At 41.1% G+C, this 11,735-nt stretch overlaps 1 protein-coding gene and 1 non-coding gene across 2 annotated transcripts in view; one reads left to right on the top strand and one right to left on the bottom strand.

Moving 5' to 3' along the window:
- Positions 1 to 1,776: 1,776 nt before the first annotated feature.
- Positions 1,777 to 11,735, top strand: part of LOC116681309 (zinc finger protein 271-like) — a gene marked incomplete at both ends in the record, with an annotated part of 76,983 nt that continues 67,024 nt past the window's right edge. The window contains one exon of the mRNA XM_032509598.1: positions 1,777 to 1,915. Within this exon, the coding sequence (XP_032365489.1) occupies positions 1,777 to 1,915 (139 nt within the window). The remainder of the gene's footprint in view (positions 1,916 to 11,735) is intronic.
- trnak-uuu (transfer RNA lysine (anticodon UUU)) lies at positions 6,454 to 6,526 on the bottom strand. The gene has a single exon. It is a non-coding gene; the product is annotated as a tRNA-Lys (tRNA).

Raw genomic sequence — 11,735 nt, 5'->3', positions numbered from 1 at the left:
GTTGAATTTTCCTCCCGTTACTCTGTCCTCTGTGACTGTCTCCATCTAGATACTAAGCTGCGCGGTGCAGGAACAACTGATTGACTCATGACCAGACGGTAGTAGCGGTAGATGGGCTATGCAAAAAACCTGGAGCGTTCTATGAAGTTCAAGTTTAAGTTCAAAAAACTTTTATTTGTCCCCAAGGGACGATTCATTTTGCTGCAGTAGCAAAAAAATGACACACAGTACATGACTACAAAGACGACAACATCAATTAAAATACAGTATCAAACCAAATGGCAAAAATAAATGCCACAACATTTAAAGCTTAAACCCCAGTGTACCTTATGTGCTGACGTTACCTAGTCTTTCCAGAGTTAAGCAGAGAGATAGCAGAGGGGACAAAGGAGAATTTTTACCTATTATTATTACCGTTGCTAATTTGTTTTTCATTTTTAAACTCAAAGAAGCATACCAGCAAATACATGAAAAGGTAAAGATAGACTGGATAAAAGATTTGTAAAACAATGTCATCAGGGATCTGTCCACTTTAAACTTAGCTAGCTTTCTCAGACAGAAGAGACGCTGCTGACTTTTCTTACTCATCATGTGTGTGTTTAGTTCAAAGGTCAACTTGTTATTAATGATGGCTCCCAAGTACTTGTATGATTCAACAATTTCAACCTCTATTCCATCTATAATTGTCTTTCCAGGAGTTGGAAGGTGACGTCTAAAATCAATGCACATGTCCTTAGTCTTTGTAACATTTAAGTCTAAAAAGGCTTCTTTGCACCAGTTTAAAAAATAGGGTAGTGCAGGGCCGTGAGATGTTTCAGTGGTGTCCATTAAACTTACTATGACTGTGTCATCAGCAAACTTTACAATGTAGTTATTGGTCAGTTCACTGCGGCAGTCATTAGTGTACATAATATATAAAAGAGGAGAGAGAACACAGCCTTGAGGGGAGCCGGTTGATGTCACAGATATTCCAGAAAGATGTCCATTAAAAAAAAAAAACGCTCAATCACGCAAATTTGATCGTGGGAAGTCAAAATCGTGATCACGATTAAAATTCAATTAATTGTGCAGCCCTAAGATACAGTATATAGATTAATTATGGGCCATAACTGACACCTGTTTCTTCATGGAATCAATCAGCTCACTAATTTTACACAACACTGCTATTATTTTGAACATGCTCCTTTCAAGTTTGATTTAGCAAAAACAACAACCTAAAACTAAAGGTCAAAGGCCAACTGGTGCTCCTCATTGCTAATGCCTATTAGGGACAATGTTTCCAATTTACTTTACTGGAGAAGAGCTGTTCCAGCAATGTGAACAAAACACGGTAACCCCTACATATACCAGTGAAATCTATATGTTATATTTACAACTCTCCCGGCACTAAAAATCCCAGATAATCCCCCATTTGTTACCGGCTGGCTAAAGGCTGGCAACAAAATGGAGGCCACACATAAATTGATCAAAAGTAGTTTATTTATCACAAACTAACCAACACTGAATGTTACATTTCCCATAATGCAACTCCATAATATTGAGGTTGGCAGATAATAAAGAAAAGTGATGCTTCAGTCAAACAATGTTCCATAGACATGCTCTAAATGTTGTTTCTAGTTTAAGATAGAGCTCTACAGCATGGCACCTCACTAACTCACTCTCTTGGTTTTTCTCTGTTGATAGAAACGGAGAGGAAGAGGAGTCAAACTTCACCACTGTCAACTGTGTGACAGATCCTTCACATCAGGATATTTAAAGATTCATAAGAGAGTTCACACTGGGGAAAAACCTTACAGCTGTGATCAATGTGGGGCAGCTTTCACAGTACAGAGTCACCTAAAAAAACATCAACGCATTCACACTGGAGAGAAGCCGTACTGGTGTGAACAATGTGGGAAAACGTTTTCTTATAGTAGTCACCTTAATAGACACCAGCGCATTCACACTGCCTCGTTGTGAACATGTTTCAGAGCCAAGCTGTTTCCTCCTCCTCATGCCCTGATAGCTGTGTTGTTATATTCTGATCTTCTCTCCACGTTGAAGGCTGACCAGCAGTAACTTTATCTTCTGAACAACATGTATGTTATTGTGGATCAGCTGGACTGTTATCTGCCTGTCCTCAGAACCCTTTGTCATTTAAGCTCTAAAATTGGTGCCTGAACCCATCCTTTTAAAATTAATTTTTTTAAATGTATATATTTAAATAAAAAAAGAAGCACAAAAAGACAGTCAGCAAAATTTAAGAACAGCTTGTTTATTACTATATGGTCCAAATTAAATGTAAAAAAAAATTTAATATTTCTCCTGTAAATTGCTGCTAAATGACAAAAACAACCACTAGATGGAAAAAGGCAGCCCTGGTATTTCAGTAGCACCGAAATGAGGCCCCGAAATCCCCGTTACTATTCGGTCCGATAGATACCGGGTGTTAAGGCACCGGTGCCGTACTAGCACCGGGTTCGTTACCCAACCCTAACCACAATGTACCCACCGTGGGAAGGAGAAGGCCCAAAGGAGAAACATTAAGACGTTTAAAGATGTTTTGGTTGGAAAACGTAGAGATGTTTGAAACTTTTTTTATTTAGTAAAAACTTTCTTCTCATCTCTAGAAACATACAACTTTTTTGGGGCTGACAGGAAGTCATTGTAATCATTTTAGGACTACATTTTTGTCACACTTATATATTTCTAAACTCCCAAAAGTTGGTAAAAACTCTAACCTTTGAGCATTGTGAGTTTAATAAGAGCAATTTCAATATTTGTGTAAATTGGTCCAAACAGTCCTCTCATCATTACCAACATACTAGAAGTCGGCCATTTTTAATTATACGCTCTCAAGTTATTGTTTTATAGTTTAAAATGTTTACCTACTTTGTGGAATTTCATTTAATAATCTTTGTCATTTCATTTTTTCTGTGACTGAATGTGGTTTTAAATCTGTTGAGCTCTGTTCAGACCAACTGCCATGCTTTGCTTGTTTGCAAGACATGATGTCTCTCTCTTTCTCATGCACGCAACAAACTCTCTGGGCAGGCAAAACAGAGAAAGGAGAGGTAACCTTGCTCCTCATGACATCATAAGGGGAGGATTCCAGATTGGTCCATCTGAGCTTTCATTTTCTCAAAGGCAGAGCAGGATACCCAGGGCTTGTTTTACATGTAACACCATTTCTAACCACTGGGGGACCAAAGGCAGGCTGGGGGAACTCATGTAAAAGACCTTTTGAAGTGACATTTTCATGCCATGGGACCTTTAACGTCTCCTTGAGAGAGAGTCTGCGTGTAGGTTTATGTTTGTATTGTACTGCTAAAATTGCCTAAATGTTTAATAAGGGCAATAAAGTGCAATTTGTTTACCTTGTTATGAGTGCAAGGCTTTTTTCTCAGCTAAAAGAAAACAAGGTGCTCTTCTGAAAATGCAAAATCTAAATCAGTTCAGCCATGACTCTAAGTGGTTGTGTATGCCAGATTTAAAGTGATTCCTTCTAGGAGTTCAGAGATATGGCATTCACAAGAATCGGATGGACAGACATGAGGATACAGTCACCTTAAACCTTTGACCTCCAAAATATCAATTGATAAATTTGAAGAAATTCCCTCCAGAAATTCCTTCCTCGCTCCTGTGTTATCACGTTCACAAGAATGGGAAGTGTGTACGTATGTGGAAATGGACGGACGACCCTAAAGCATAATACTTCTGGCCACGGCTGGCGGCAAGACAAAACTAACTAGAGACAAAAAAAGAGGTGGGGTTCAGCCCTGACAGAATTGAGAATGTTGTCAAAGTTTCTGTACAGCAGGAGAGGAGTTGTTTTGGAGAGTGAGACTTTGTTGAAACAAAATAAAGACAGCTGTGCAACTGAGTCAAGGTTTAGAACATGGTGAGATTTAATTATTCCCTGTAGACAATAACCAAGTGGGAAGACAGTTTTCACAGAGTTAACGCAGTAACAGTGTGACAACCTCTTGCAAAATTAAAACAGTAGCATCCCCGTCTTATATCCTGTTTCCCCTAGAGAAGAAAATGTTTGTAAAACACGTCATTTTCTACACTATTTGCCGCATCATGGACTCTAGACGTCACGGGCGGGGCTTCCAGTACCTCGTGGACTGGGAGGCTGACGGTCCTGAGGAGAGGTGCTGGATACCTCGGCGTCAAATCCTGGGCGCGGACCTACTCCGGGACTTCTATAGGCTCCATCCTGGTGCTCCTGGCAGTCCGCCCGGTTGCATTCGTCGGAGGGGAGGTACTATCATGACTCCAGCATCATGACTTGGTGTTGCCGTTGTTCTGGGTATCACAGCTGATTATCCACTACACACACCTGCTGTCACCTGCAGTCTGCACACCTGGTCCTGATCACCACCTCTGCTCCATTTAAACCATGACCTGACAACCATTCCCTGCCAGATCGTTAGCGTAATCATTTCATCCGTCAACTTCAACTACATTCCTGGACCTTCACTGTCCTCCTACCACCCATTCTATCCACTGCCCACCTTCCGGACTGACCCGTTGCTACACTGCTTTTTTTCAATAAATACTCACCTTATTATTCATAAACACCTTGTCCTGATCTGCTTCTGGGTTCCTGTTTTGACTTATCGTGAAAGCATCAATGATCTCTTTCCATTCCACATTCTTCCAACGGCCTAATGCAGGTTTTTAGGCTGCCAAATAGGACACAAGTTACTGCAAATTTGTTTGTAGTAGTAGTTTATTTGAACATGTAAAATATTAAAATAAAAAAATATATTTACATACATTCATGCATACATATATATAATTAAAATGACAGATAAATAAAGCCATGTACTTCTCAGCACAATCTTCCAAAATTAAAAGTCATTCAAACAAAACAACTCCCATGTTCAAAAAGAAGTAGGAAGAAGTTCATAAACAACTTATCAGGTCCGACCCCCTTTCTCTACTTTTATCCTTTAGTAAATACAAAATCTTATGCTTTACTTATTGACACATCATAGACACAGATGCATACATACATACCTTCACACATTTACACGGTTTGTGTTTCTTTTCTTCCCTTCGTCCTTCTTTCTATACCCTCTATCTATAGCAGATTAAATAATAACAATTTCAATCTCCACCTCTGAAAGGTGCAGCTTCTTAGCCTTATTACGTCTGGCCATGTCATTAATTGTAAGGGCTAGGCCTCAAAACCGAGAATATATTGGGGCGTGATATTTAAATTGCATTTATCAATGTACGATCATTCTTACGCTCTGATTGGTGTGATATAAAAGTTTCATGACTCTCACGTGAAGCCTGTTGTAAGAGGATTTCTGCGCTCATATCTGCGCTGGTTTCTACGTTAGGTTGATAAATGAGGGCCATTAGCTCTAAGGATGTGCTTCAATACATAACTGAAGTGAGCACAATAATGAGTAGCACAATGGTGCAATTAGTTTACCTTGTCATAAGCTAAAGCCTTTTCCAAGACAGAAGAAAACAAGGCGCTCTTCTACAAATGCTCTGCTGGGAGTGCTTGAGAGCACTTTTGAGGTGCAGCGTGATTTTTGGCTGAGATGCTTCGGGTGGTCAGAACACGTGCTGCAGCAATCTGGATCAGCTGAAGAGTCTTCATGGATTTTTTCGAGCAGCCTGACACTAAAGAATTGCAGTAATCCATCTTAAAGTAACAAATGCATGGACTAGTTTTTCTGCATCAATTTTAGACAGGATATTCCTGATCCGCTCATCGAGAGACGGCAGCGTCTAACTCGCACGTAGGCGCCCGTCGCGCTTGTCAAAGCCGTTGTCACAGCGAGGAGGTCCAGTCACAAGGGGCCTAGAGGAGGATGGGGATTCGGAACCGGACACACCAAGGGTGCAAAGCAAAAGTTACCGGTGTCAGCTCTGTCCAGAGAGAAAGGACCGCAAATCACACATTGTGTGCGGTGGCTGCAAGAGATACATCTGCAGGAGCTGCACGCGGGCCTACTACTGTGCCGACTGTGTTTGCCCGTAGCCTCTTGGCCCACGTGGACGAGGCCCCGAACAAACCTTGAATCAGTTTTGGATAAACACACACACACACACACACACACACACACACACACACACACACACACACACACACCTGGGTCCCAGGAACCCGAATGGCAAGGCTGAGGCATCAAGGGTAGGAGAAAGATGACATTGAAGGATGAGGGTGCCACGGCAGTGGTGGGACGTACATATAATGGCATGAAAAATAAAACAGGGGGTCTCTGAGACCCGAAGGTGCCACGATGGCATTTGACATGGAATGAAAGCGGTGTCTGGGGACCCAGAAGCAGAACGGCAGGCTATTACAAAAGGTCACATAAGCTAAACATGTCCCTTTGACTCAAAGGACAATACAAGGGTTAAATGATACATTAATGTCTGAAAGTGTTCAGGCTTGCCAAAGTGTACAACTCATCATGACAGCAAGCAGAATGTGTAACTCTACACCTGAACAGGGACTTGAACCCTGGACCCTCAGATTAAAAGTCTGATGCTCTACCAACTGAGCTACACAGGCTTCTAAAACAAAGGGCTGTGGAAAAAAATAATCTCCTGAACTACAAATTGAAGTTTAAGTAAATGAAGACCATTAAGCTGTTGCCATGATCACGTTCTTCTGGACAGCAGGAGGGTACACCACGATTTGCACAGTGCCTGAGAACACCAGATGTTATTGCACAAACTGGTTGAAAATTGGCTAAATTGGCCAAAACGGTTAAAAAGCTCAAAGTCAAAAAAAAGAAAAAAAACAATCTTCTGAACTACAAATTGAGGTTCAAGTAAATGAAAAAGATTAAGCTGTTGCCATGGAAGGAAAAATCCACCAGATGACTTGGTATCCAAGCATGGAGATCAGCACTTCATACATATCCCACAATAAAGCTGTCGCCCTACCAAGGACTTGAGCTGTGGTAATCTTTTTCGCTCAAAACATTGATAACCTAATTCAAACAACACGGCTCCAGACGAGTAAACTTTACTGCTGGTGGGTACAAAAAAAGAACTCTCCCTCTTGTTCCGCTTCTATACTCTTAGCCCTTGTGACAGGAAAAATGCACCAGATGACCTTCTATCCAAGCAGGGAGATGAGTACAGAGATTTGAGTGCTAGCAAGATGGATGTAGGTTGCCCATTGTTCATTTAGACTTACCACCAACATTGTTTTGATACAAACCTGCTTGAAAAACAGCCACAATTCTTTTTAAAGACTTATGCATGGAACACAAATGATATGACAGTGTCCGAAGTGTTCAGGCATGTCAAATCTATCAAATTTGATAGAAACTCATCTAGCAGAATGTGAAACTCTACGCCTGAACAGGGACTTGAACCCTGGACCTAAGAGTTCACAGTGACATAGCTTTGTCTGTAGATGCTGGGGATCCTACTGTGCTAGTGATGTTGGACTTGACCGCAGCTTTTGATACGGTGGACCATGTAGTCCTTCTTGCACGCCTTGAGCATTTTGTAGGCATTCAAGGAACTGCACTTAAATGGTTTAGCTCTTATTTGACAAGTAGGACTTTCTCTGTCACAATGGGTGATTTCTCCTCCTCATCTGCTCCTCTCTATTGTGGGGTGCCCCAGGGTTCAATTCTTGGCCCTATCTTGTTCTCTTTATATATGTTGCCATTAGGAGCTATAATCGAAAAGCACAACCTGTCATTTCATTGTTATGCAGATGACCTGCAAATTTATCTGCCTATACAACCCAATGACAGTGTTGCACTAAACTGCCTCCTAAATGGCATTAATGATATCAAGTTGTGGCTATCTCGCAATTTCCTGACCCTGAATGAGGACAAGACCGAATGTATTATCTTCAGTACTAAATACATGTCAAACAATCAAACTTTAAGTCTGGGAGCTCTGACTTCATGCGCCAAGCAAACTGTAAAAAATCTGGGTGTGACATTTGATTGTAGCATGAAATTTGACAAACAGATAAGCAATGTTGTCAAAACAAGCTTTTTCCAACTTCGTCTCCTGGCTAAAGTAAAGCCTTTTCTTAACAGGCACGATTTGGAAAAGGCTATTCATGCCTTTATTAGTTCACGTCTCGATTATTGCAACGCTCTTTATGGTGGCCTCAATCAAAAATCCATCGCACGTCTGCAGCTTGTGCAAAATGCCGCTGCTCGCTTTCTCACAAATACTTCTCGGAGTGCACACATCACTCCCGTTCTTTTTACTCTACACTGGCTTCCGGTGCGTTTTAGAATTGATTTTAAAATTGCATTGTTTGTTTTTAAAGCCCTAAATGGCCTTGCCCCAAAGTATTTGTCCGAGCTTTTAACTTTGGGTGGGCAAAATCGGTTGTTGCGGTCTTCCAATCTGCGGACTCTAGAAGTCCCGAGGTCGAGGTACAAGCAGTGGGGCGATCGGGCTTTCGCTGTTGCTGGCCCAAAACTCTGGAACAAGCTCCCGCCAGACATTCGCATTATAACGGATGTTGTTCATTTTAAATCAAAACTTAAAACTTATTTATTTAGAATGGCTTTTAATACACAGTAGTGGTGTAACAATTCTTCTTCTGATGATTATAGGTTACTTAATCTGTCTGTTTTTTATGCTTTGTCTGTTTGTTTGTTTGTTTGTTTTGTTTGTTTGTGTTTCACGTGGATGTTGTGTTTGTTTTCTTGATGATGTAAAGCACTTTGGACACCTGCTGGTGCTGTAAAGTGCTATATAAATAAATGTTGATTGATTGATTGATTGATTGATTGGACCCTCAGATTAAAAGTCTGATGCTCTACCGACTGAGCTACACAGGCTTCTAAAACTGAGGGCTGTGGAAAAAACAATCTCCTGAACTACAGATTGAAGCGCAATTAAATGAAAACCAAAAAGCTGTTGCCATGATCTCAGTCTTCTAGACCAGGGGTTCCCAAAACTTTCAGCCCGCGACCCCCAAAGTAACGGTGCAAGTGACTCGCGACCCCCCCCCCCCCCTATAAACATTGCGCGCAACCGCGCACGCATTACAGGCGTATCCAAACATGAGCATATTGACAACACAAAATAACACAACAGCCATGACATTATTCTACAGTAATTTACTCATTACTTTAATTTGAACTTAATCTCACCTAATGAGGTGGATGTGCAGTATGTTAGGAGCACAGCAAGTTAAAAACCTCTATATTTTAATTTAAAATAGTTTTTATATACATTACACTAGGCCAAAAAAAAGAAAAATCCCTTTTACCTATTTCGGCCATACAGTATTCGGTATTTCGTGGTGTTGGTTTTAATCGGTCTGGAGTAACAACTGTGGGCATCAGCGATGGGGCGAAGGTAAAGCCCGGGTTGGTAACGCTGCTACCACCATGAGTACGGCGTGGATGGACTCCGTTCTGGACCAGAAGGCAGCGCCGGGCGCTCGCTCTGTGGAAGGAGCGGTACACGGAGCTAGATGGCCGGTGGCTGCCTGCGTGTTTATACAACTTTATACATCCTCAAACTGGCTGGAATCATCACATCCTCTCCAAGGAGGGCACCAGCAGGGACATTGTCTGGAGGAAGTTCAGGCAGCAACTGGCAGAGGAGCTGAGACACGAGTTTAGAAGAGGAAAGGGAGCGGGTGCGCGGTCCGAACCCCGGGGTGGGGGGGACGCGGTCCGAGGAGCAATGCGCACCACAGCAGACACCAACACGGAGGCAGTGACAGGTTAGGTTAGGTTATAAATGTTCAAAGAAAATACTTTTAGGTGTTTGCATGTTTACATACCATATTTTTCAGATGTGAATGGAATAATTACGTTTTACTACTACGCCATGATATGAGTTATTGAAGCACCTGGGCAACTCAAGTGTATAATTAAACACGTTAAATTGTACATTTTGGTGTTATTTCGTTTTTCTAAAGATATCATAACACAATACCTGCATTAAAATTGCAATTAGGTATTTATCATGACAGATAATAGAGTTTAGAATCTCGCGGTTCCAGTACTTTTGGAATCCCGGCAGTTGTAGTGTTAATGTTGGAGACCGCTACTCGGAAAGAAAGAAAATCAAAACAGCTGTTCCCTTTTTATTTAGTTGCTTGGTTTTATTTTAAATTTAGCCACTAGTTTTATCTTGTGTTAAAATCATGGCTAACATGCTATTTCTAATCGTTTTTAAATTTTTATTTTATTTCTGGAAATCAACTCGCGACCCCCCCTCTCTGGCTCGCGACCCCCCTGGGGGTCCCGACCCCCACTTTGGGAATCACTGGCCTATAGTTACTCCACATTTTTACAAAGTTGTAGGCTACACTGTGTTTTAATTGCTTTAAATATGCTAGTTTCATGTTTCTGTTTTTATGTGATTAATGTTCTGGTTTTACTGTAAAGTGTCTTTGAGTAACCTACCATGTAAAGCAAAAATAAAATTGATTATTATTTAGCCTTTGCCTTAAAAGTGAGCAGAGGGAATTAATGTAGCTCGGGAAATGTACCCTAATGACTCTAGGCTTAATTTCAAACCCTTATTCACAACATGAGAACATGTTTTACAATCATATGCACAAATCTCTATAAGCTATGTCCAATACTAAATATCTTTGTTCAATTAATGTTCATACAGAACTATCAGAAAGGGACAACAACTAGAAAAGGAAGTAAGTGACTTCAATACATGCTGTGAGCATATATGTGAAACAATATGTATGTTTTTTTTTATTCTTCTGACAAGTCACAGCATTAAAATAAAAAGATTAAGAAGCATTGTGGTGTTCCCGGTGTCATTAATGTAAACTACACTATATACAGTATGTATACAGGCCACGTTATTGGTCCAGGGATGTGAGACTAATTGAGAAGGTTATGAAACCATAAGAAAGCTATAATAAAAAAAACATTAAGCCTACAAACTCTGGAGTAACACAAACTGTCTTTTATTAGAGAAGGACAAGCAACAAGAAAATGAAATCATGAATGTATTGGTCTCTGACCAGTCTGCCATTAATATCATCTGAGAATATCACTACATTAATATCGTCACACTTAATCTCCGGAGCGCGTCCTGTAGAAACCTGAAGCTGAGACCACGGACGCTGCGCTGCTCATCTCTACTTTTACAGAGAGAGTGGACACTGACGCGACTCGCAGGTCTGCCGGCAGGCACCGGCCACCGGGCAGCCTTGAAACTGCCGTCCCACCGGCAAAAGTCCCACTCCCCGTCAGGGTGCCAGTGCAACCATTTCTAACATTTAAACAGCTGTAGTAGGGTTTAAATCAAACTCGCGACAACAATAGTGATAAGTAGACTAATACATGTTAATAAAAATAAAGCAGAACACATGCAGAAGACAACGGAATAACTGCTAAACACGTTTATTTCGGATCAGACGGCAGCTGATTTGACACACGAGACTCCAGGATTAATCTTAGCCTGGCTGTTAGCCTGCTCTGGACCAGGCTAGCCACAAAGAATAAATCTCCATGGTTACTTGGCTGGGCTTAATTCAATCTAGTTTCGTGCAACCGAGTCCAAGCCAAATTCATTCAGGATAACTTGAATATCCCGGCTTAATCCCTTATCCTAGTTTTGTGCAACAGGCCCCAGTTGTTTCTGGCCACAACAGTGTTTGATGGTTAGTGTTCGGGTGTAGTTGTGGTGTGCATGTTGTCTCATTTATAACTGGTCTTATGGTTGATTGTAGTATTTGTTAAACTTAAGTAAAAGTTACCATCTTACACTTAAAGTAATGTTACCAGCAGTAGTTCAGTAAGTTGAAC

Source organism: Etheostoma spectabile, unplaced genomic scaffold (genome assembly GCF_008692095.1).
Source record: "Etheostoma spectabile isolate EspeVRDwgs_2016 unplaced genomic scaffold, UIUC_Espe_1.0 scaffold00018611, whole genome shotgun sequence".
Taxonomy (NCBI): Eukaryota; Metazoa; Chordata; class Actinopteri; order Perciformes; family Percidae; genus Etheostoma; species Etheostoma spectabile.
The sequence above is the reverse complement of the archived record's forward strand: the minus strand, read 5'-3'. Positions and strand labels throughout refer to the sequence as shown.